This window comes from Salvelinus namaycush, chromosome 10 (genome assembly GCF_016432855.1).
Source record: "Salvelinus namaycush isolate Seneca chromosome 10, SaNama_1.0, whole genome shotgun sequence".
Lineage (NCBI taxonomy): Eukaryota > Metazoa > Chordata > Actinopteri > Salmoniformes > Salmonidae > Salvelinus > Salvelinus namaycush.
The window spans coordinates 43047266-43074184 of record NC_052316.1 but is presented as its reverse complement, the minus strand read 5'-3'; the positions used below and the strand labels follow the sequence as shown (position 1 = coordinate 43074184).

At 43.3% G+C, this 26919-nt stretch overlaps 1 protein-coding gene across 4 annotated transcripts in view; it reads right to left on the bottom strand.

Moving 5' to 3' along the window:
• Nucleotides 1-518: 518 nt before the first annotated feature.
• The window catches only part of swt1 (SWT1 RNA endoribonuclease homolog), a 42104-nt gene continuing 15703 nt past the window's right edge, over nucleotides 519-26919 (bottom strand). For 3 of the 4 annotated variants that reach the window (XM_039002903.1, XM_039002905.1, XM_039002904.1), the window contains exons 13-15: nucleotides 21560-21626; nucleotides 21260-21327; nucleotides 519-2263 (exon numbers count right to left, since the gene is read on the bottom strand). In XM_039002903.1, the coding sequence (XP_038858831.1) occupies nucleotides 2158-2263; nucleotides 21260-21327; nucleotides 21560-21626 (241 nt within the window). In that variant the 3' untranslated portion in view covers nucleotides 519-2157. Of the gene's footprint in view, nucleotides 2264-21259; nucleotides 21344-21559; nucleotides 21627-26919 lie in introns of all 4 variants that reach the window. The other variant, XM_039002906.1, reaches the window with a different exon arrangement.

Genomic DNA, 26919 nt, shown 5'->3' with positions numbered 1-26919 from the left:
GTTTCACTTTGACCCCCTCCAAACACCCCACTGTGTGACATGTAAGTGCTCTGCTTCACACTGCAGAGTGTAATCTCAGCCATCTCAACTGATGTCCCGGCCATTGGACTCATACACTGATCCCCTTACTCACCTCAGCTGGGTCTGCTGCAGCACACTGTTCCACACTGATCCCCTTACTCACCTCAGCTGGGTCTGCTGCAGCACACTGTTCCACACTGATCCCCTTACTCACCTCAGCTGGGTCTGCTGCAGCACACTGTTCCACACTGATCCCCTTACTCACCTCAGCTGGGTCTGCTGCAGCACACTGTTCCACACTGATCCCCTTACTCACCTCAGCTGGGTCTGCTGCAGCACACTGTTCCACACTGATCCCCTTACTCACCTCAGCTGGGTCTGCTGCAGCACACTGTTCCACACTGATCCCCTTACTCACCTCAGCTGGGTCTGCTGCAGCACACTGTTCCACACTGTGCTTTATAGTTGTGTGTAATGTGACAATAACGCAACTCAAGTCAGATTCAATTCAAAAACTTTAATGCATCGTATAACAAGAGTTATAAGAAATTGTACATTATGTTGATCAAACAAAAATATGTGCTTTAATTTAACTATTTACATCTTTACAAATGAACACATCCAAGATAAATATTAACAGGCCTGAGACGGTCATATCATAAGCCTACAGCAGAGCCATGATGCCATAACAGACAGCATAGTTTGTCACGTTGAACCGTCTGACTCCCTGTGTAAGTCACAGCCTGGGAGAGCACAGCCAATCACCATTCATTACATCACCTGGCGTACCACTTATGGTGCAACAGGAATAATAAGATGATGGTCTATTTCCTGAATGCTGAGGAATATGGAGATGATGTTGGGTAGTCATGGAGATGTCATGGTCTATTTGATGGAGCGCGATGGGACAAGGACATCCCGGCAGGCCAAACCCTCCCCTAACCCGGACGACTCTGGGCCAATTTTTCGCCGCCCCATGTGTCTCCCGGTCGCGACAGAGCCTGGACTCGAACCCAGAATTTCTAGTGGCACAGCTAGCACTGTGATACAGCGCCTTAGACCACTACGCCACTCGGGAGACCCAAGAACTTGATCTTAACTGACTAGTTAAACAAAGAAAATTTAAAAAATACTTAATGCTGAGGAATATGGAGACGATGTTGGCTCAATCATGGATGTGGGCAGTCATGTCTTTTTGTATAGAATGTGGGTTTATCGTGTAGGTCCTCCTTAAAACAGCACGACAAGCTGAAAGTGAAAACCCACACTACAATCAAAGGTCATAGTAACAGAGAGAGTAGCACGATGACAGAGTTTAAACATGTCAGAAAAAACTGCCATTCTGTATGTGTAAACATTCCAATCCAGTAGCTAGGTTTCCATCCAATTTGCGACAGATTTTCATGTGAATATTCATCAATCTGCATTAAATAATATATGCATTTTCCCAGCAGAGACGTTTCCATCAGTCTGTGCGTGATGACGTAGTGCACATAAAAATAAAGTTTGTGGTTAAATTTCCATGTAGCGAATGAAAAATACAGGTTCAATGGGTTTCCATCACATTTTCAACTCTACTGATGGTTTTGTCATCAACTGTTGCGTTCTATAGCAAATGTGCCCACTCTGGTCTTGACACGTGCTCTCTAAAAAATGTATTTTTTCATGCATCAGGTCATTCATCCGCATGAAATGGTTGGATGGAAACCTGGTCTGTGTGAAGATAACAACATATTTGGAAGATCCATATCCCCACTGATGGAGGCCCAAAATGGCTACTGTAGGACGCACCAGAAACAGCAAAATGGCACCCTATTCCCTATATAGTGCACTACTTTAGACCAGAGCCCTATGGGGCATTTGGGAAGCAGGAGCCCATAAATAAAGAAAATAGGAACACAAGGCTTTATCATTGGGTTTTTTACAGAAATGTTTGGTGATCGACTAGGAATGCCTTGATCGACCGGTTGGTGACCACTGCTCTACACCAACATCCACACACAAGAAACTAACTTAAGTCAGAAAAGGTGCTGAATTAAATAGGTCAGCTCCATGTAAAGTTGTTGAGTTGTGATATGATGCAATTTGAGGCCTCTGGTAGGATGTTTTAGTCCAAACTTCCTTGTTGTGGTCCAATCAGGGCCAGGTGCTTGGTGTGACCTGCCGGGACGTGACCTCAGCGCAGCGCTCTAGACTGACGTTCAGCTCCGCCAACTGGGTCCCCCCCACACACAGCTTCTCCCTGTGAACACACACACAGGTCAGAACTAGAACACACAAACACAGGCCTGATCCAAAACACACACAGGTCAGATCAAGAAAACATAAACACAGGCCTGATCCAAAACACACACAGGTCAGAACTAGAACACACAAACACAGGCCTGATCCAAAACACACACAGGTCAGAACTAGAACACACAAACACAGGCCTGATCCAAAACACACACAGGTCAGACAAAGAAAGAGAAAAAGAAAGAAAGGGTACAAGGGAGAGAAGAGAGAGAATAGAAAAGAGAGAGGGAATAGAAAAGAAAAGTGAGAGAGAGAGGGAATAGAAGAGAGAGAGAGAGAGAGGGAATAGAAGAGAGAGAGAGGGGGAATAGAAAAGATAGAGAGGGGGAATAGAAGAGAGAGAGGGGGAATAGAAGAGAGAGAAAGGGAATAGAAGAGAGAGAGGGGGGAATAGAAGAGAGAGAGAGGGGGAATAGAAGAGAGAGAGAGAGGGAATAGAAGAGAGAGAGAGGGGGAATAGAAGAGAGAGAGAGGGAATAGAAGAGAGAGAGAGGGAATAGACGAGAGAGAGGGAATAGAAGAGAGAGAGAGGGAATAGAAGAGAGAGAGAATATAAGAGAGAGGGAATAGAAGAGAATAGAGGAGAGAGAGAGAATATAAGAGAGAGGGAATAGAAGAGAATAGAGGAGAGAGAGAGAATATAAGAGAGAGGGAATAGAAGAGAATAGAGGAGAGAGAATAGAGGAGAGAGAGAGAGACTAGAAAACAAAGCCAAAAGTCTTCTCATGCTTTGTTGATTTCGAAAAAGCTTTTGACTCAATTTGGCATGAGGGTCTGATATACAAATAGATTGAAAGTGGTTTTGGAGAAAAAACATTCAACATTATAAAATCCATGTACACAAACAACAAATGTGCGGTTAAAATGGGCAAAAAACACACATTTCTTTCCACAGGGTCATGGGGTAAGAGAGGGATGCAGCTTGAGCCCCACCCTCTTCAACATACATATCAACTAATTGGCGAGGACACTGGAAGTCTGCAGCACCCGGCCTCACCCTACTAGAATCTGAAGTTAAATGTCTACTGTTTGCTGATGATCTGGTGCTTCTGTCCCCAACCAAGGAGGACCTACAGCAGCACCTAGATCTTCTGCACAGATTCTGTCAGACCTGGGCCCCTTAAGTGAATCTCAGTAAGACAAAAAATAATGGTGTTCCAAAAAAGGTCCAGTTGCCCGGACCACAAATACAATTTCCACACCGTTGCCCTAGAGCACACAAAAAACTATACATACCTCGGCTGAGAATGATCTGACAGACAAGGCAAGAAGGGCGTTCTACGCCATCAAAGGAAACAAAATTTGGCATACCACTTAGGATCTGGCTAAAAATTATTGAATCAGTTATAGAACCCATTGCCCTTTATGGTTGTGAGGTCTGGGGACCGCTCACCAACCAAGAATTCACAAAATGGAACAAACACCAAATTGAGACTCTGCATGCAGAATTCTGCAAAAATATCCTCTGTGTACAACGTAAAACACCAAATAATGCATGCAGAGCAGAATTAGGCCGATACCCGCTAATTATCAAAATCTAGAAAAGAGCCGTTAAATTCTACAACCACCTAAAAGGAAGTGATTCCCAAACCTTCCATAACAAAGCCATCACCTACAGAGAGATGAACCTGGAGAAGAGTCCCCTAAGCAAGCTGGTCCTGGGGCTCTGTTCACAAACACAAACAGACCCCACAGAGCCCCAGGACAGCAACACAATTAGACCCAACCAAATCATGAGAAAACAAAAAGATAATTATTTCCAATGTGTCAAGTAATTAACAAAAAAACAGAGCAAACTAGAATGCTATTTGGCCCTAAACAGAGAGTACACAGTGGCAGAATACCTGACCACTGTGACTGACCCAAACTTAAGTAAAGCTTTGACTATGTACAGACTCAGTGAGCATAGCCTTGCTATTGAGAGGCCACCAAAGGCAGACCTGGCTCTCAAGAGAAGACAGGCTATGTGCACACTGCCTACAGGCTATGTGCACACTGCCCACAAAATGAAGTGGAAACTGAGCTGCACTTCCTAACCTCCTGCCAAATGTATGACCATATTAGAGACACATATTTCCCTTTTTGATAAACTCCCATATCTATTGGGTGAAATACCACAGTGTGCCGTCACAGCAGCAAGATGTGTGACCTGTTGCCACAAGAAAAGGGCAACCAGTGAAGAACAAACACCATTGTAAATACAACCCATATTTATATATTTTTCCCCCCTTTGTACTTTTGTATTTGCACATCTTTACAACACTGTATATAAACATATGACATTTGAAATGTCTTTATTCCTTTGGAACTTCTGTGAGTGTAATGTTTACTGTTAATTTTGTTATTGTTTATTTCACTTTTGTTTATTATCTAGTTCACTTGCTTTGGCAATGTTAACATATGTTTCCCATGCCAATAAAACTGTTAAATTGAATTGAAGGACACAGAGGGAATAGAGTATCCAGAGAGAGAGAAGAGGAGATAGAGAGGAAAGAGAGCGAGAGAGAGAATAGGAGAGAGAGAAAGAGAATAGAGGAGAGAGAGAGGAAAGAGAGAGCGAGAGAGAGAGAATAGGAGAGAGAGAAAGAGAATAGAGGAGATAGAGAGGAAAGAGAGCGAGAGAGAGAGAGAATAGGAGAGAGAGAGAGAGAATAGAGGAGAGAGAGGAAAGAGAGAGCGAGAGAGAGAGAGAATAGGAGAGAGAGAGAGAGAGAGAGAGAGAGTGAGGGAGAAAGAGAGCAATGCCACTATCCAGAATGTGTCCCTTTCTGTGAAATTAATGGAGTAGTCCAGTGACTCCTGCCCCAAGGCACAGTAGAACACAATGGAGTAGTCCAGTGACTCCTGCCCCAAGGCACAGTAGAACACAATGGAGTAGTCCAGTGACTCCTGCCCCAAGGCACAGTAGAACACAATGGAGTAGTCCAGTGACTCCTGCCCCAAGGCACAGTAGAACACAACGGAGTAGTCCAGTGACTCCTGCCCCAAGGCACAGTAGAACACAACGGAGTAGTCCAGTGACTCCTGCCCCAAGGCACAGTAGAACACAATGAAGTAGTCCAGTGACTCCTGCCCCAAGGCACAGTAGAACACAATGAAGTAGTCCAGTGACTCCTGCCCCGAGGCACAGTAGAACACAATGAAGTAGTCCAGTGACTCCTGCCCCGAGGCACAGTAGAACACAATGGAGTAGTCCAGTGACTCCTGCCCCGAGGCACAGTAGAACACAACGGGAGACTGTGCCCTCCTCAAATGGCTGAGCGAGTGAGCGAACGCACACACACACAGAGAACATTTAGAACACCACAATGTGACCCAAAAACACATGACTGTTCTCCATGGGGTTACCTCATTTCACACTTGTGGTTTTGTCAGCATTTGACCAGCTCAGTGTCTTACTGTGATGTTGTTCTCTTCAGATGAGAGTATTGGTGTGACGTGTACACAGCACATCTCTAACTGCAGGACTAATGGAATCCATGTGCACATGCACACAAAGTGGCACTCTATATCGTCTCCCATTAGAGACACTGAGGACGCTTGTTGCTCGTTTGTTTCCTCCTCTCTCTTTGTTCCCATCGGGACATTACATAACAGGGAAAGAAAGAGAGGAATCTGCTGAACGTACCCCTCCCTCCCTCATCTGTGCTGTGGTGTTTATGTAACCATAGAGAGATGGCAGGTTTCAGTACGGACCGATGGCTCTGCCCTCCTTTCTAAGCTACTCCCACGTGGCACTGGGCTGCCTGTCACATCAGATGTGGATTCACGCTTCAGTTAGTCTGAAACACCTCTCTGTCTCTGTGTGTCTCAGGGATGTATGGAGGTACGGAGAGGAGATGTTTGAAGAGTACACAGTAAAAAGTGTTGAACAACGTCTATTTTTATCGTGAGAAAGGTCACCTCAGCTGGATTTTTAGGCATGAAAGGCATGTCACAATTGACACATTTTTCTAATATTTTTCATAAACATATTTGATGATTATCTGTGCTCCTCTCATTTTAATTCCAGTACTTGAATTTCAGAGTGCCAAATTCAAGTACTTTAAGCACCTCAAGTACCTTGTGTGGTCCCTGTAATGTTTCAGAGGTATTTGTAAGTCTTCTGTGGACATGAATCAGCCAAGCCCCCATGTTTTTAGTTTTAATCAAACAAATGGTCTGACTCCAACTGTAATCATCAGCAGAACAGGAACACAGCAGAAATCTATTCATAATAATAGCATCATTTGTGTCAATGTTATGAGGCAGTATAGTAATGATTTAGTGGTAGTTCAGTAATGATTTCCTTTTCTTTGAGTGCTCTGTTCACAACCCTTACTGGTTATTATGGAAACAGTGTCATAACCTTGAAAATACAGGAGAAGGAGTTCAGAAATGAGTTATTTTTCCATTCAGCAGGTGGGAAAATGACCTTTGCTTTGGAATTGAGGACAAGTACTACTGGTTTATATGTTAATAAGAAACTGCACCATACTCATTTACATTGTACACAAATGCCCTCTAAAAAGGTCACTTATAAAACAAACGGAATGGAACTGAATTGCATCACAAAGGATGGTAGAACTCTTGACTCGGAAGTGCAGTTATTTTCCCCTCTGAAATCTGACAGCTCACCCTCAGCTGGAGGCTGTCTGGCTGGGCAACACACACGACACACCGCACCACACCCTCCGGTGTTTCTGTCTGTGTGACTGACTGAGCTGTTGATCTCTAACGTGTGTGTTGATGACATAACCTCCGTGTAGCCAGCGGTGGCTGGTGACTGACTGTGATAAGGCGGCAGTGTTTAAGGTTGTGTCTGAGGGAATTAATTATGTATGTAAGAGAACAGAGAGACAGATTAAACACTATGCCGGAAAACACACAGAGGCACACACACACAGAGGCAAACGCACACACACGATAAATGCTAACTGTGTGTGGACAGTGAACAAGGTGAGATGAAGGGTAGTGGTGGAAGGTCTAGTCAGGCGTGTGACGTCACCTAATCCCCTGCCAGACGGCGCTCCCCTCTGTGTTAGTAAAGCCACTGACCCTACAGCACGATGACAGCCCTACTGGGCCATGACAACCACAACCACACACACACACCTTTCCCCATGACTGACGTGTGTGTAGACAAGGCTCTGAAGACCGAATGAATGTGTGTGGAGTGGACATGGGACAGAGTGTATGTGTGTGTGTGTGTGTGTGTGTGTGTGTGTGTGTGTGTGTGTGTGTGTGTGTGTGTGTGTGTGTGTGTGTGTGTGTGTGTGTAACATATGTATAACAAGACAGACTGTGTGTATGGAAAGGTGACCGACAGGCTGATATGTCAGGGAGGTTGATGACTGACTTCCCGGAGAGCTGTTTTTTCATACAGACAGCGCCTTCAGAAAGTAGTCACACTCTTTGACTTTTTCCACATTTGGTTGTTACAGACTGATTTTAAAATAGAATGACATTTCTTTGTCACTGGCCTACAAACAATAATACCCCATAACGTCAAAGTGGATTTCTTTTTTTTTTTTTTTTTACAAAAGGTTTCCAAATTAATTAAAAATGAGTCAATAAGTATTCAACCCCTTTGTTATGGCAAACCTAAATAAGTTCAGGGGTACAAATTTGCTTAACAAGTCACGTAATACGTTGCATGGACTCTGTGTGCAATAATAGTGTTTAACATGATTTTTTAAATGACTACCTCATCTCTGTACCCCACACATACACATAATTATAAGGTCCCGTAGTCGAGCAGTGAATTTCAAACCCAGATTCAACCACACAGACCAGGGAGGTTTTTCAATGCCTCGCAAATAAGGGCAACTATTGGTAGATGGGTAAAAGTAAAAATAAAGCAGACATTGAATATTCCTTTGAGCATGGTGAAGTTATTAACTACACTTTGGATGGTGTATCAGTACACCCAGTCACTACAAAGATACAGGCGCTGTTCCTAACTCAGTTGCCGAAGAGGAAGGAAACCGCTCAGGGATTTCATCATGAGGCCAATGGTGATTTTAAATGGCTGTGATAGGAGAAAACTGAGGATGGATCAACAACATTGTAGTTACTCTACAATACAAAACTAATTGACAGAGTGAAAAGATGACTATACAGAAGCAAAAAATGCATCCAGGCACTAAAGTAATACTGCAGAAAATGTGGCAAAGCAATTCACTTTTTGTCCTGAATACAAAGTGCTGTATTTGACTTTCCCCAAACATATTACTGAGTACCACTCTCCATATTTTCAAGCATAGTGGTGGCTGCATCATGTTATGGGTATGCTTGTAATCGTTAAGGACTGGGGAGTTTCTCAGGATAAAAATGGAACGGAGCTAAGCACAGGCAAAATCCTAGAAGAAAACTTGGTTCAGTCTGCTTTCCACAAGACACTGGGAGATGAATTCAGTTTTGACTTAAATCTATCTGAAAATCTACGGCAAGACCTGAACATGGTTGTCTAGCAATGATCAACAACTAATTTGACAGAGCTTGAAGAATTAAAAAAATAATAATGGACAAATTAACAACCCAGGCATGGAAAGCTCTTGGAGACCCTGCATTTCATTTTCAATTGATTTGCAAAAATTTCTAAAAACATGTTTTCACTATGTCATTATGGGGTATTGTGTGTAGATTAATTTTGAATTCAGGCTGTAACACAACATAATGTGGAATAAGTGAAGGGGTATGAATACTTTCTGAAGGCACTATACATAATGTGTGCATACCAAATAGAAACTTGCTAACACCCACTCTGATCTAAAACAGAAAATACACTACATGACCAAAAGTATGTGGACACCTGCTCGTCAAACCAAAATCATGGGCATTAACATGGAGTTGGTCCCCCCTTTACTGCTATAATAGCCTCCACTCTTCTGGGAAGACTTTCCACTGTTGGAACATTGCTGCGGGGACTTCCATTCAGCCACATTCAGCCACAAGAACATTAGAGAGTCGGGCACTGATGTTGGGCGATTAGGCCTGGGTCGCAGTCGGCATACCAATTCATCCCAAAGGTGTTCGATGGGGTTGAGGTCAGAACGCTGTGCAGGCCAGTCAAGTTCTTCAACACCAATCTCGACAAAGCATTTCTGTATGGACCTTGCTTTGTGCACAGGGCATTGTCATGCTGAAACAGGAAAGGGCCTTCCCTAAACTGTTGCCACAAAGTTGGAAGCACAGAATCATCTAGAATGTCAGTGTATGCTGTATCTCTAGGATTTCCCTTCACTTGAACTAAGGGACCTAGCCCGAACCATAAAAAACAGCCCCAGACCTCCTCCACCAAACTTTACAGTTGGCACTATGCATTGGGGCAGGTAGCGTTGTCCTGGCATCCACCAAACGCAGATTCGTCTGTCGAATTGCCAGATGGTGAAGTGTAATTCATCACTCCAGAGAAATTGTTTTCACTGCTCCAGAGTCCAATGGCGGTGAGCTTTACACCACTCCAACCAACGCTTGGCATTGCACATGGTGATCTTAGGCTTGTGTGCGGCTGCTCAGCCATGGAAACCCATTTCATGAAGCTCCCGACAAACATTGAGAGCTGACGTTATTGAGCTGACGTTGCTTCCAGAGGCAGTATGGAACGCGGTAGTGAGTGTTGCAATCGAGGAGAGACAATTTTTACACGCTACACGCTTCAGCACTCGGCGGTCCCGTTCTGTGAGCTTGTGTGGCCTACCACTACACGGCTGAGCCGTTGTTGCTCCTAAATGTTTACACTTCACAATAACAGCACTTACAGTTGACCGGGGCAGCTCTAGAAGGGCAGAAATTTGGACGAACTGACTTGTTGGAAAGGTGGAATCCTATAACGATGCCACGTTGAAAGTCACTGAGCTCTTCAGTGCGGCCATTCCACTGTCAATGTTTGTCTGTGGAGATTGCATGGCTCTGTGCTGGATTTTACACACCTGTCAGCAATGGGTGTGGCTGAAATAGCCAAATCCACATATTTATGTATATATAGTGTATATGCATGACCAGATTTGCATGCACTTACAAAAAAAATCCCCTCTATTCTAACCAATATGGTGATGCCTCTAAAAACAGACCAATAATCTACAAATCCAATACAATAACCTTATAGATTTATTTGACTATTTAAAAACACAATACAACCACACATGGATAATGTATTTAAAGTTATCGAGTATGACACAAAAATGTTTGGTAACGTATTTGACTGTTCAAGTGCACAGTCCCCATTAGCAGACACCAATGGCGACAGCTAGTCTTACTGGGAATCCCCATTAGCAGACACCAATGGCGACAGCTAGTCTTACTGGGGGCCGACACATAACAAAAAATACATTACAAACAAAATACTTTACAATTGACATACACACAATACATGTTAATGTTGTTAAATGTATCTATCAGTTACATATACATGCCAGTAAATTAACATAAAAAGTAGGTCACATGGGGGAGAGGTGTTGTGCCGTGAGGTGTTGCTTTATTTGTTTTTTGAAACCAGGTTTGCTGTTCACTTACTATATATGAGATGGAAGGGAGTTCCATACAATCATGGCTCTGTATAATACTGTACATTTCCTTGAATTTGTTCTGGACCTGGAGACTGTGAAAAGACCCCTGGTGGCATGTCTTGTGGTAAGTGTGTGTGTCAGTGCTGTGTGGAAATTGACTATGTAAACAATTTGGAGTTTCCAACACAAAAAATAAATGTAAAAAATAAGTGATTTAGTCAATCTAGTATTGATATTAGCCCTCTGACTACAATGAAGAGCAAAATGTACCGCTCTGTCCTGGGCCAGCTGCAGCTTAACTAGTCCCTTCTTTGCAGCACTTGACCATATGACTGGACAATAATCAAGATAAAATAAAACTAGAGCCTGTAGGACTTGCTTTGTGGAGCATGGTGTCAAAAAAGCAGAGCATGTCTTTATCACAGACAGACTTCTCCTCATCTTTACAACCATTGAATCTATATGTTTTGACCAGGACAGTTTACAATCTAAGGTAACACCAAGTAACTTAGTCTCATCAACGTGTTCAACAGCCACACTATTCATTACCATATTCAGCTGAGGTCTAGAATTTAGGGAATGATTTGTACCAAATACAATACTCTTAGTTTTAGAAATGTTTAGGACCAGCTTATTACTGGCCACCCATTCTAAAACTGACTGCAACTCTTTGTTTGTTTAGGGTTGCAGTGACTTCACTAGCTGTGGTTGCTGATGCGTATATGCTTGAATCATCAGCATACATGGACACACAGGCTTTGTCTAATGCCAGTGGAAAGGTCATTGGTAAAAATAGAGAAGTGTAGAGGACCAAGAGAGCTGCCCTGCTGTACACCACCCTTTACATGTTTAACAGAGAAGCTTCCATTAAAAGAAAACCCTGTGTTCTATTAAATAGATGGCTCTGAATCCACGATACGGCTGAGGTTAAAAAACCATAACACATACGTTTTTTCAACAATAGGTTATGGTCAACAATATCAAAGGCTGCACTGGCAGTACAGCTCCCGTAATCTTATCAGTTTCTTTCAACCAATCATCTGTCATTTATGACAATGCAGTACATGTTGAGTGCCCTTCTCTATAAGCATGCTGAAAGACTGTTGTTAACATTGTATTTAGTCAAACACGTTTTTTTCCAGCAGCTTGCTAAGAGGTGATAAGGTTGGCTGATAAGGTTGGCTGATAAGGTTGGCTGATAAGGTTGGCTGATAAGGTTGGCTGATAAGGTTGGCTGATAAGGTTGGCTGATAGGTTGGCTGATAGGTTGGCTGATAAGGTTGGCTGATAAGGTTGGCTGATAAGGTTGGCTGATAAGGTTGGCTGATAGGTTGGCTGTTAGATTCAAGTAATAGTGGTGCGCGGGTCAGCTGTTTGTTCATCCACCTGAAATTGCTAATAACCCATCCGCATGATTATATGTGGTAAAAATGAAAATCTGAGGCCCGCACTAACCCGCAAATATAGATTTTTTTGTTGTTGCCTAATTGAGATATGTTTCTGCTTATAATTGCCAACATTTTGGTAGGCTATTTCTCAGTCAACTTGTCTATAATTAGATGTCATAAGATGCTGCCCTAGAAGACTGAATAAACCCTCGCTCGACAGAATAGTCAAAGAATGCTTTAATCTAGTTGACATCAGTAAAGTTCTCTGTCATCTTCCGCAGAGCAAAGATGTTTCGGGACTGGGGAGAAAATACAATAACGCAACACCCCCCCAAAAAAAATCCAAACGACATCAGTTCGACCGGTTGTTAGGAAAAAGAAAGCTGTGAAAATGAACCAACATGTTTTTGTTAAGACTTCAGTTCGGCTTCAATGCATATTTTATGTGGTTGAAATACTATCAACTTTTATGATGAAGACAGCACCTCTACAGATGGTATCTAACTGAGCGTTGCATTCTCTCAAAAGACAGAAATAAATAAATCATATTTCTCCACTCCTGTTCTCAAGTCAAAATGTTGCCTACATTTGGTGTATCATTTTACTGCAAGAAAATCTTCATTCTGCAGGAGTTATTATTAAGGCCTACCATCAGTGTCCAGATTTCAGTTTCCATTTAACCCTTCTAAACAGTAGGCTACAGTTCCCTTGACATGCCATAGGCCTATTCGAAGTCCCGTCTTGTGACTGTCGAATTTATATAGCTCCTCACAATCATCACACATAACATATCATCCTCTTTTACCACTTCACCAAATCTTTCCAATCATTACTTTTCTGGCCCTTCTATTTTCAACCCTCCCTTTGCAGCTTTAAAAAAGAAAAGTTGTATTTTTTTGACTCCTGAACAGCTAATCAAAGGGCTACCCAGACCTCTTTTACGCTGCTGCTACTCACTGTTTATAATCTATGCATAGTCACTTTAACTCTACCTACATGTACATACAGTTGAAGTCGGAAGTTAACATACACTTAGGTTGGAGTCATTAAAACTAGTTTTTCAACCACTCCACAAATTTCTTGTTAACAAACTATACCACCCTGCATCGCACTGCTGGCTTGCTTCTGAAGCTAAGCAGGGTTGGTCCTGGTCAGTCCCTGGATGGGAGACCAGATGCTGCTGGAAGTGGTGTTTGAGGGCCAGTAGGAGGCACTCTTTCCTCTGGTCTAAAAGGAATAGCCCAATGCCCCAGGGCAGTGACACTCACACTCCGTCTTTCGGATGGGACGTTAAATGGGTGTTCTGAGGTCATTAAAGATCCCATGGCACTTATCGTAAGAGTAGGGTGTTAACCCTGGTGTCCTGGCTAAATTCCCAATCTGGCCCTCAAACCATCACGGTCACCTAATAATCCCCAGTTTACAATTGGCTCATTCATCCCCTTCCTCTCCCCTGTAACTATTCCCCAGGTCGTTGCTGTAAATGAGAACGTGTTCTCATTCAACTTACCTGGTAAAATAACAGATAAATAAAAAAATTGTTTTGGCAAGTCGGTTAGGACATCTATTGTGTGCAAGACAAGTAATTTTTCAAAAAATTGTTTAGACATACACTAAGTTGACTGTGCCTTTAAACAGCTTGGAAAATTCCAGAAAATGATGTCATGGCTTTAGAAGCTTCTGATAGGCTAATTGACATCATTTGAGTTAATTGGAGGTGTACCTGCGGATGTATTTCAAGGCCTACCTTCAAACTCAGTGCCTCTTTGCTTGACATCATGGGAAAAATCAAAAGAAATCAGCCAAGACCTCAGAAAACAAATTGTAGACCTCCACAAGTCTGGTTCATCCTTGGGAGCAATTTCCAAACGCCTGAAGGTAACACGTTCATCTGTACAAACAATAGTACACAAGTATAAACACCATGGGACCACGCAGCTGTCATACCGCTCACGAAGGAGACGCGTTCTGTCTCCTAGAGATGAACGTACTTTGGTGCGAAAAGTGCAAATCAATCCCAGAACAGCAGCAAAGGACCTTGTGAAGATTCTGGAGGAAACAGGTACAAAAGTATCTATATCCACAGTAAAACGAGTCCTATATCGACATAACCTGAAAGGCCGCTCAGCAACTAAGAAGCCACTGCTCCAAAACCTCCATAAAAAAGCCAGACTACGATTTGCAACTGCACATGGGGAAGTTCGTACTTTTTGGAGAAATGTCCTCTGGTCTGATGAAACAAAAATATAACTGTTTGGCCATAATGGCCATCGTTATGTTTGGAGGAAAAAGGGGGAGGCTTGCAAGCCGAAGAATACCATCCCAACCGTGAAGCATGGGGGGGCAGCATCATGGTGTGGGGGTGCTTTGCTGCAGGAGGGAATGGTGCACTTCACAAAATAGATGGCATGAGGGAGCAAAATTATGTGGATATATTGAAGCAACATCTCAAGACATCAGTCAGGAAGATAAAGCTTGGTCGCAAATGGGTCTTCCAAATGGACAATGACCCCAAGCATACTTCCAAATTTGTGGCAAAATGGCTTAAGGACAACAAAGTCAAGGTATTGAAGTGGCCATCACAAAGCCCTGGCCTCAATCCCATAGAAAATGTGTGGGCAGAACTGAAAAAGCATGTGCGAACAAAGAGGCCTACAAACCTGACTCAGTTACACCAGCTCTGTCAGGAGGAATGGGCCAAAATTCACCCAACTTATTGTGGGAAGCTTGTGGAAGGCTACCCAAAACATTTGACTCAAGTTAAACAATTTAAAGGCAATGCAACCAAATACTAATTGAGTGTATGTAAACTTCTGACCCACTGGGAATGTGATGAAAGAAATAAAAGCTGAAATAAATCAGTCTACTATTATTCTGACATTTCACATTATTAAAATAAAGTGGTGATCCTAACTGACCTAAGACAGGGAATTTCTACTAGGATTAAATGTCAGGAATTGTGAAAAACTGAGTTTAAATGTATTTGGCTAAGGTGTATGTAAACTTCTGACTTCAACTGTATTAGCTCAATTACCTCGACAAACCAGTGCCCCCGCACATTGACTCCGTACCGGAACCCCTGTATATAGCCTCGCTTGTTATTTGACTGCTGCTGTTTAATTATCTGTTACTTTTATTTTCTATTTTTTACTTAACACTTAACTTCTTAAAGCATTGTTGATTAAGGGATTGTAAGTAAGCATTTCACTGTAAGGTCTACATGGGTTGTATTCGGCGCATGTGACAAATACAAATTGATTTGATTTGTCTTGCGTTAAACTTCAACAATGTCTTTTTGTCTCCGTGGATTGACGTTAACTTTTTCTGTCAGTTCCCAAAAGCATTATTTGGCAATTGGCTGTGTAGGCTATTTAGTGCCTTACAGTTAAGCCCTAAAGTTTAAGCTTATGCACAAATACCAGATTGCCTAAAATAATGAAAGAAAAACCTCATTGTAGCCTATATAAATTGCACAATAAATATACATTACCAGTCAAAAGCTTGGACACGTACTCATTCAAGGGTTTTTCTTTATTTGTAATATTTTCTACATTGTAGAATAATAGTGAAGACATCAAAACTATGAAATAACATATGGATTCATGTGGTAACCAAACAAGTGTTAAACAAATCAAAATGTTTCATATTTCACATTCTTCAAAGTAACCACCCTTTGCCTTGATGACAGCTTTGCACACTCTTGGCATTCTCTTAACCAGCTTCATGAGGTAGTCACCTGGAATGAATAGGTGGGCTTTGTTAAAAGTTAATTTGTGGAATTTCTTTCCTTCTTAATGCATTTGAGCCAGTCAGTTGTGTTGTGACAAGGAAGGGGTGGTATACAGGAGATAGCCCTAGCCCTATTTGGTAAGAGACCAAGTTCACATTATGGCAAGAACAGCTCAAATAAGCAAGAGAAATGACAGTCCATCACGAAGGTAGTCACCTGGAATGCATTTCAGGGCTCTCCAGAGGGTGGTGCGGTCTGCACAACGCATTACCGGGGGCAAGCTACCTGCCTTTCAAGACACCTACAGCCCCCAATGTCAAAGGAAGGCCAAAAAGATAATCAAGGACAACAACCACCCAAGCCACTGCCTGTCACCACGCTATCATCCAGAAGGCGAGGTCAGTACAGATGCATTAAAGCTGGGACCGAGAGACTGAAAAACAGCTTCTATCTCAAGGCCATCAGACTGTTAAACAGCCATCACTAGCACAGAGTGTCTGCAGCCTACATACACAGACTTTAAATCATTGGCCACTTTCATAAAAGGAACACTAAATCACTTTAATAATGTTTACATATCTTGCATTACTCATCTCATATGTATATATACTGTATTCTATACTATCTACTGTAGCTCAGTCTATGCCGCTCTGACATTGCCCGTACATATATTTATATATTCTTAATTACAATCCTTTACTTAGTGTGTATTAGGTATTTGTTGTAATATCTAAAAATGTCACTTGTTAGATATTGCTGCACTGTCAGAACTAGAAGCACAAGCATTTTGCTACACCCACAATAACATCTGCTAAACATGTGTGTGACAAATAAAATTTGATTTGAAGGTGTGCCTTGTTAAAAGTTAACTTGTGGAATGTCTTTCCTTCTTAATGCATTTGAGCCAATCAGTTGGGTTGTGACAAGGTAGGGGTGGTATACAGAAGATAGCCCTATTTGGTAAAATACCAAGTCCATATTATTGCAAAAAGAGCTCAAATAAGCAAAGAGAAACGACAGTCCATCATTACTTTAAGACATGAAGGTCAGTTAATCCGGAAATTTTCAGAACTTTGAAAATTTCTTCAAGTGCAGTTGCGAAAACCCTCAAGCTCTTTGATGAAACTGTCTCTCACGAGGACTGCCACAGGAAAGGAAGACCCAGAGTTACCTCTGCTGCAGAGGATAAGTTCATTAGAGTTACTAGCCTCAGAAATTGCAGCCCAAATAAATACTTCAGAGTTCAAGTAATAGACACATCTCAACATCAACTGTTCAGAAGAGTCTGCGTGACTCAGGCCTTAAGGTCTCATTGCTGCAAAGAAACCACTATTAAAAGGACACCAATAAGAAGAAGAGACTTGCTTGGGCCAAGAAACACAAGCCAAGAAACACAAGCAATGGACATTAGACAAGAAGAAATCTGTCGTTTGGTCTGATGAGTCCACTTGTTAGATACTGCGCTTGAAGAAATGTTTGGTTCCAAACGCCGTGTCTGTGAACGGATGATCTCCGCAGAGAAGGTGAACAGATGATCTCCGCATGTGTGGTTCCCAACGTGAAGCGTGGAGGTGGTGTGATGGTGCTTTGCTGGTGACAATGTCTGATTTATTTAGAACTCAAGGCACACTTAACCAGCATGGCTACCACAGCGTTCTGCAGCGATAACCCATCCCATCTGGTTTGCGCTTATTTATTTTCTTTTACCTTTATTTAACTAGGGAGGTCAGTTGACCCAACACACCTTCAGGCTGTGTAAGGGCTATGTGACCAAGAAGGATAGTGATGGAGTGCTGCATCAGATGACCTGGCCTCCACAATCACCTGACCTCAACCCAATTGAGATGGTTTGGGATAAGTTGGACCGCAGAGTGAAGGAAAAGCAGCCAACAAGTGCTCAGCATACGTGGGAACTCCTTTAAGACTGTTGGGAAAACAATCCAGGTGAAGCTGGTTGAGAGAATGCCAAGAGTGTGAAAAGCTGTCATCAAGGCAAAGAGTGACTATGAGGAATCTAAAATTTATTAGATAACACTTTTTTGGTTACTACATGATTCCATATGCGTTATATCATAGTTGATGTCTTCACTATTATTCTACAATGTAGAAAATAGTAACAGTAACTGACTGGTACTGTACATTTACTGATATTTTAAATCTATTGTTTCTGTTTATTCAACCCACCCGTAACCCAACCGCCCTTCAGCCACACAACATTTAAAATGACCCTAAAACCGTCCACCCTGCGGATATAACCGTGAGGACTACGGGTTATGAGTCAAACCGTGCATCACTAACAAGTAAATGCCGCTTTGCCATTCTTGGGTAGCGGAATGACTTTGGCTTCCATCCAGGTCTGAGGACAAACACTTTCCTCTAGGCTCAGATTAGAGCAACACCTCCCCCATAAGCATTCCTGTCTCTTTTGTAGATGTTATATCCTTGCATTACTATATCAAAGGAATTATCTAAATGAGTCTCAGAAATGGCTAATTTATTAATGTTGTTATCTGATGTTAGCAAGTTATTGATTTCATGAACCTTATTTCTAAGGCTACATATATATTAATGTGCTTTTTTTTGCCCTTTCCTGAGTAGCTCATCAGAGATAGCCATAATCCCATTTTACAGTCGTAAGAATTCCAGAAAAAGGGTTAGGGGGACGGTTTGGAATGGCTGGCACGGCGACTAGAATGGCTGGCATGGCAATCAGGGTTGTGATAGTTCCACTGGGAGGGAGGCGATTGTGATGTCACAATGAGGTGAAACTAGACTCCCAGCCCCATGCATCAGCTACCATCGAAAAGAATTATGAATAAAAATGATGACGACATAATGGGTAGACTGGCAGCCATTTTGGGTGAACCCATGCCAGGAAGTTAAAGCAGGAAGCGTGCCCTTCAATCTGTGATGTGATTTGTTGAGTTGACTCAACTGACAAAACAAAAAATACATTACATTGCATGAGCCACATCAGTTAGCATCATTTGAATGAACATTCTACATTACCATGGCAACCCAGCATCAGTTGATAGAACATTCCAAAATACCATGGAAAGCCATTGGGAGTTCACCGGTCAATTTTCAGGGTTGGAGCTTCCAAGCCCGTTCAATTCATTCTTATTTCTAAATTGCATTCGGAAAGTATTCAGAGCCCTTGACACATTTTGTTACGTTACAGCCTTATTCTAAAATTGCTTTTTTTATCCTCATCAATCTACACACAATACCCCATATATGACAAAGCAAAAACAGGTCTGTAGAATTTTTTTTGCCAATTTATAAAAAATAAAATAAATACCTTATTTACATAAGTATTCAGACCCTTTGTTATGAGACTCGAAATTGAGCTCAGGTGCATCCTGTTTCCATTGATCATCCTTGAGATGTTTATACAACTTGATTGAAGTCCACCTGTGGAAATTTTAATTGATTGGACATGATTTGGAAAGGCACACACCTGTCTATATAAGGTCCCACAGTTGACAGTGTGTCAGAGCAAAAACCAAGTCATGGGGTTGAAGGAATTGTCCGTAGAGCTCCAAGACAGGATTGTGTCGAGGCACAGATCTGGGGAAGGGTACCAAAATATTTCTGCAGCATTGAAGGTCCCAAGAACATCCATCACTCTTAAATCATTCACATCCATCATTCTTAAATGGAAGAAGTTTGGAACCACCAAGACTCTTCCTAGAGCTGGCCACTAGGCAAAACTGAGCAATCGGGGGAGAAGGGCCTTGGTCAGGGAGGTGACCAAGAACCCTATGGTCACTCTGACAGAGCTCCAGAGTTCCTCTGTGGAGATGGGAGAACCTTACAGAAGGACAACCATCTGTGCAGCACTCCACCAATCAGACCTTTATGGTAGAGTGGCCAGACGAAAGCCACTCCTCAGTAAAAGGTACAACATTTTTTTTTATTTAACCTTTATTTAACCAGGTAAGCTAGTTGAGAACAAGTTCTCATTTACAACTGCAACCTGACAGTCCGCATGGAGTTTGCCAAAAGGCCCCTAAAAAAGGACTCTCAGACCATGAGGAGCACGATTCTCTGGTCTGATGAAGCCAAGATTGAACTACTTGGTCTGAATGCCAAGCGTCACGTCTGGAGGAATCCTGGCACCATCCCTATGGTGAAGCATGGTGGTGGCAGCATCATGCTGTGGGTATGTTTTTCAGCGGCAGGGACTGGGAGACTGGTCAGGATCGAGGGAAAGATGAATGGAGCAAAGTACAGAGAGATCCTTAATGAAAACCTGCTCCAGAGCGCTCAGGACCTCAGACTGGGGCAAAGGTTCACCTTCCAACAGAACAACGACACTAAGCACACAGCCAAGACAACGCAGGAGTGGCTTTGGGACAAGTCTCTGAATGTCCGTGAGTGGCCCAGCCAGAACCCGGACTTGAACTCCATCGAACATCTCTGGAGAGACCTGAAAATAGCTGTGCAGCGACACTCCCCATCCAACCTGACAGAGCTTGAGAGGATCTGCAAAGAAGAATGGGACAAACTCCCCAAATACAGGTCTGCCAAGCTTGTAGAGTCATCCTGAAGGAGACTCTAGGCTGTAATTACTGCCAAAGGTGCTTCAACAAAGTACTGAGTAAAGGGTCTGAATACTCATGTAAATAAGGTACGTTTTATTTTTTGTTATACATTTGCAAACATTGCTTTGTCATTATGGGGTATTGTGTGTGGATTAATGAGAAAAAAACCAATGTAATCCATTTTGGAATAGGGCTGTAACGTAACATAATGTGTAAAAAGTCAAGGGGTCTGAATACTTTCTGAATGCACTGCATGTCAGAGACCTGCCTAGGCATGCTATCATCAAAGACACTTTACTACACATGAGTGGGCTACACCAGTGGTTCCCAAACAGGGGTCCTAGGCATATCTAAACGGGGTACTTGAGAAGACTGGTAAAATGCACACGAGGGAGTACTTCAGGGGTACTCCGAGCAGTTACTGCGGTACAGTAACCAAAAAAGGTTGGGAACAACTGGACTAGACCACCCTGGTTACTCGCTGGATATCCTGTTAACTAGAACATTTATCCTCACTGGGAGGTCATTCTCCACTCTCCCAGGTATATATTGGTGTTATTGTGGGAGGTCATTCTCCACTCTCCCAGGTATATATTGGTGTTATTGTGGGAGGTCATTCTCCACTCTCCCAGGTATATATTGGTGTTATTGTGGGAGGTCATTCTCCACTCTCCCAGGTATATTGGTGTTATTGTGGGAGGTCATTCTCCACTCTCCCAGGTGTATTGGTTTGACAAAGCCAATTGTGCGTATGTGAGTGTAGTTGTGTATGTCTGTGTCTCCACCCACCTGTACTCATGCTGTGAAAGACAGTCCAACAGGTCTTTGGCAGTGAACCTGGGCTCCATGGCAGCAATCTAAAGCACAAGTCACCTACAGTATTAAGATTCAGCCCAATCAGCTTGGCAGTACATGTGATGTAACATTGCAATCCTATTAACATTTAGAATGAATGAATCCTACAATGTCCATGTGGGTGACAAACCTTCATTCACCCTATCAAAAAATTGGGAGCTGGAAAGATGAAACATGAATGATCTCAGAGGTGTGACCACCAGACAGAGGTTACTAGGAGTTAGAAATACTAACCTCACTGGAGTGGATGAAGGAGAGGAGAGCCTGGGCATCGTCTAGACAGCTGTCTGTTGACAGAACCCTACAAAACAGCCAGGGTCTGATTAGTGGAGGGACACACCACACACTGTCATTAAGTAACAGAGGAAATGGACTAGGGAAAATTAAGTGATAGAAAGGGTAATTAAAATACTTCTAGACTGTATAGTGTAAATATGGAGAGAGAGAGAGAAAGAGAAAGACGGACAAAGAGAGATGGAGAGAGAAAGGTTGCCATGAGAAAAGGGTAACCAGTGGAGCACAAACACCATTGTAAATACAACCTATATCTTTCTGTTTATTTATTTTCCCTTTTGAACTTCAACTATTTGCACATTGTTACTACATTAGCAATAATATAACATTTGAAATGTCTATATTCTTTTAAAACTGTTGCAATGTTTACTGTACATTTTTTATTGTTTATTTCCCTTTTGTTTGACAATTTCACTTGCTTTGGGAACGTAAACATATGTTTCCCATGCCAATACAGCACCTTTTGAATTGAGAGAGAGAGATAGAGAGATGGTGGAGGGAGAGAAAGGAAAGTCATTTCAGCAGGCTAGATCTGTCTGCATTATACATATTTTCTCCCGGCAGGGACTTGGGAGGGGGGGGCGGGGCGGGGGGGTTATGGGCTGTGATGATGTGTCACTGGTAGCTACTGTAAGAGCTACTGTCTGTCTGTCTCCTAGGTAACCACATAGGAGCAGCTTCAACAAACACACCTCATCCAAACCTCCTACAGATGGGCATACATGAAAGTCATCTTCATTTTTGGGCTTGTCTGTTCCATTTCTAACCAACCACCTGTTCTGCCTAACGTGTACAGTACAGAAATAGCATGGGTTTTATTCAAATCAACATCATGTGCAGCAGGAAAGAAACAGACTTTCAGGGACTCAGAGAGCCCTGAACAAACTGGAACTACACGTCACATCACAAACACACGGTTCTAACAATGAACATGCTTTTGGGAAATTGGGCCCTGATCTGTATTCAGAAATGAGGTAGGTAGTGAAGAGGTGTTGAGGTAGGTAGTGAAGAGGTGTTGAGGTAGGTAGTGAAGAGGTGTTGAGGTAGGTAGTGAAGAGGTGTTGAGGTAGGTAGTGAAGAGGTGTTGAGGTAGGTAGTGAAGAGGTGTTGAGGTAGGTAGTGAAGAGGTGTTGAGGTAGGTAGTGAAGAGGTGTTGAGGTAGGTAGTGAAGAGGTGTTGAGGTAGGTAGTGAAGAGGTGTTGAGGTAGGTAGTGAAGAGGTGTTGAGGTAGGTAGTGAAGAGGTGTTGAGGTAGGTAGTGAAGAGGTGTTGAGGTAGGTAGTGAAGAGGTGTTGAGGTAGGTAGTGAAGAGGTGTTGAGGTAGGTAGTGAAGAGGTGTTGAGGTAGGTAGTGAAGAGGTGTTGAGGTAGGTAGTGAAGAGGTGTTGAGGTAGGTAGTGAAGAGGTGTTGAGGTAGGTAGTGAAGAGGTGTTGAGGTAGGTAGTGAAGAGGTGTTGAGGTAGGTAGTGAAGAGGTGTTGAGGTAGGTAGTGAAGAGGTGTTGAGGTAGGTAGTGAAGAGGTGTTGAGGTAGGTAGTGAAGAGGTGTTGAGGTAGGTAGTGAAGAGGTGTTGAGGTAGGTAGTGAAGAGGTGTTGAGGTAGGTAGTGAAGAGGTGTTGAGGTAGGTAGTGAAGAGGTGTTGAGGTAGGTAGTGAAGAGGTGTTGAGGTAGGTAGTGAAGAGGTGTTGAGGTAGGTAGTGAAGAGGTGTTTAGGTAGGTAGTGAAGAGGTGTTTAGGTAGGTAGTGAAGAGGTGTTTAGGTAGGTAGTGAAGAGGTGTTTAGGTAGGTAGTGAAGAGGTGTTTAGGTAGGTAGTGAAGAGGCATCCTAGAAGATGTGTGATAGATGCCCCATTGTGTGAGAAGTTATACAAAAACTATAGTGCCAAGTCATACAATACACTGTATTATTAGAACAATGTGAATAACTTATAATATTCTGATATATTACAACTGTAATGTACAGTAGGCTGTGTGTGCTAATGAGCGTTTGAGTGAGGTGTTAGACAAATGTAATGATTAATGAGCTCTAAAACACCAGTCTGGGCCTTGTTTCCCAAAAGCATCTTAAAAGAGCCACTGAACACGCCGATTTGCACGTACGGTGCATTCGGAAAGTATTCAGACACCTTGACTTTTTCCACATTTTGTTACATCCTTATTCTAGAATGGATTACATTGAAAAAATATACACACAATACCCCATAATGACAAAGCAAAACCAGGTTTTTAGAAACGCTTGCAAATTTATACAAAAATAACATTTACATAACTATTCAGACCCTTCAGCCTTGAGTCTTCTTGGGTATGACGCTACAAGCTTGGCACACCTGTATCTAGGGAGTTTCTCCCATTTTTCTTTGCATATCATCTTAAGCTCTGTCAGGTTGGATGGGGAGCATAGTTGCACAGCTATTTTCAGGTCTCTCCAGAGAAGTTCGATCGGGTTCAAGTCTGGGCTCTGGCTGGGCCACTCAAGGACATTCAGAGACTTGTCCCAGAAGCCACTCCTGCATTGTTTTGATTGTGTGCTTAGGGTCGTTGTCCTGTTGGAAGTTGAACCGTCATCCCAGTCTGAGGTCCTGAGTGCTTATTTATTTTAGACGGGTCTACAGAAGCATTTATTTATTTCAGAAGAACTTCCGGGTTGGAGCGAGTAGTCGCATTCCGCATTCCGCTTCGCTCCACAGGTAGTATTACCATTTCATTTTCATTTTCATTACAGTACAACGGTTTGATTTGTTTGATCTTAGCTAGCTACATAGCCATCTTTGTATCAAAGATAATTGTGTAGTTATTGAGGTTCGCTAGCCAGCTATTTTCGTCCTAACGTAACGTAGTCAACACTGCTAGCTAGCCAGCTAGCCACCGAATAGCAGCACTGTAGAAACGATTGCATTACAACGGAACGACTTGATTAGTGTAGTGTTAGCTAGCTACACAGTTGTCTTTGCTATCTTTGATTTGTTTGATCTTAGCTAGCTACTTAGCTAGCTACATAGCCGTCTTTGTATCAAAGATAATTGTGTAGTTATTGAGGTTCGCTAGCCAGCTATTTTCGTCCTAACGTAACGTAACGTAGTCAACACTGCTAGCTAGCCAGCTAGCCACCCAATAGCAGCACTGTAGAAACGATTACATTACAACGGAACGACTTGATTAGTGTAGTGTTAGCTAGCTACATAGTTGTCTTTGCTATCTTTGTATCTAAGATAATTGTGTAGTTTTGAGTAATTATCGGTTAGCTAGCCAGCTATTTTCGTCCGCCGCGCTGCCGTTCTCCTACCTAGTCAACACTGCTAGCTAACACTGCTAGCTAGCCAACTTCTACCGAATAGCAGCACTGTAGAAACTTACATTACAACGGAACGACTTGATTAGCGTAGTGTTAGCTAGCTACATAGTTGTCTTTGCTGTCCTTGTATCCAAGATAATTGTGTAGTTTAGAGAAATTTAGAGAAATTGTCGAGGTTACCTAGCCAGTTAGAGGTTACCTAGCCAGCTACACTTTCAAACAAAGTCAACAACGCAGCCACTGCTAGCCAGCCTACTTCACCAGCCAGCAGTACTATATCATTTTAGTCAATAAGATTTTTTTTTTTTTTTGCAACGTAAGCTTAACTTTCTGAACATTCGAGACGTGTAGTCCACTTGTCATTCTAATCTCCTTTGCATTAGCGTAGCCTCTTCTGTAGCCTGTCAACTATGTGTCTGTCTATCCCTCTTCTCTCCTCTCTGCACAGACCATACAAACGCTTCACACCGCGTGGCCGCCGCTACTCTAACCTGGTGGTCCCAGCGCGCACGACCCACGTGGAGTTCCAGGTCTCCGGCAGCCTCTGGAACTGCCGATCTGCGGCCAACAAGGCAGAGTTCATCTCAGCCTATGCGTCCCTCCAGTCCCTCGACTTCTTGGCACTGACGGAAACATGGATTACCACTGATAACACTGCTACTCCTACTGCTCTCTCCTCGTCTGCCCACGTGTTCTCGCACACCCCGAGAGCTTCTGGTCAGCGGGGTGGTGGCACTGGGATCCTCATCTCTCCCAAGTGGACATTCTCTCTTTCTCCCCTGACCCATCTGTCTATCGCCTCCTTTGAATTCCATGCTGTCACAGTTACCAGCCCTTTCAAGCTTAACATCCTTATCATTTATCGCCCTCCAGGTTCCCTTGGAGAGTTCATCGATGAGCTTGACGCCCTGATAAGTTCCTTTCCTGAGGATGGCTCACCTCTCACAGTTCTGGGTGACTTTAACCTCCCCACGTCTACCTTTGACTCATTCCTCTCTGCCTCCTTCTTTCCACTCCTCTCCTCTTTTGACCTCACCCTCTCACCTTCCCCCCCCCCTACTCACAAGGCAGGCAATACGCTTGACCTCATCTTTACTAGATGCTGTTCTTCCACTAATCTCACTGCAACTCCCCTCCAAGTCTCCGACCACTACCTTGTATCCTTTTCCCTCTCGCTCTCATCCAACACTTCCCACACTGCCCCTACTCGGATGGTATCGCGCCGTCCCAACCTTCGCTCTCTCTCCCCCGCTACTCTCTCCTCTTCCATCCTATCATCTCTTCCCTCTGCTCAAACCTTCTCCAACCTATCTCCTGATTCTGCCTCCTCAACCCTCCTCTCCTCCCTTTCTGCATCCTTTGACTCTCTATGTCCCCTATCCTCCAGGCCGGCTCGGTCCTCCCCTCCTGCTCCGTGGCTCGACGACTCACTGCGAGCTCACAGAACAGGGCTCCGGGCAGCCGAGCGGAAATGGAGGAAAACTCGCCTCCCTGCGGACCTGGCATCCTTTCACTCCCTCCTCTCTACATTCTCCTCTTCTGTCTCTGCTGCTAAAGCCACTTTCTACCACTCTAAATTCCAAGCATCTGCCTCTAACCCTAGGAAGCTCTTTGCCACCTTCTCCTCCCTCCTGAATCCTCCTCCCCCTCCTCCCCCCTCCTCCCTCTCTGCAGATGACTTCGTCAACCATTTTGAAAAAAAGGTCGATGACATCCGATCCTCGTTTGCTAAGTCAAACGACACCGCTGGTTCTGCTCACACTGCCCTACCCTGTGCTTTGACCTCTTTCTCCCCTCTCTCTCCAGATGAAATCTCGCGTCTTGTGACGGCCGGCCGCCCAACAACCTGCCCGCTTGACCCTATCCCCTCCTCTCTTCTCCAGACCATTTCCGGAGACCTTCTCCCTTACCTCACCTCGCTCATCAACTCATCCTTGACCGCTGGCTACGTCCCTTCCGTCTTCAAGAGAGCGAGAGTTGCACCCCTTCTGAAAAAACCTACACTCGATCC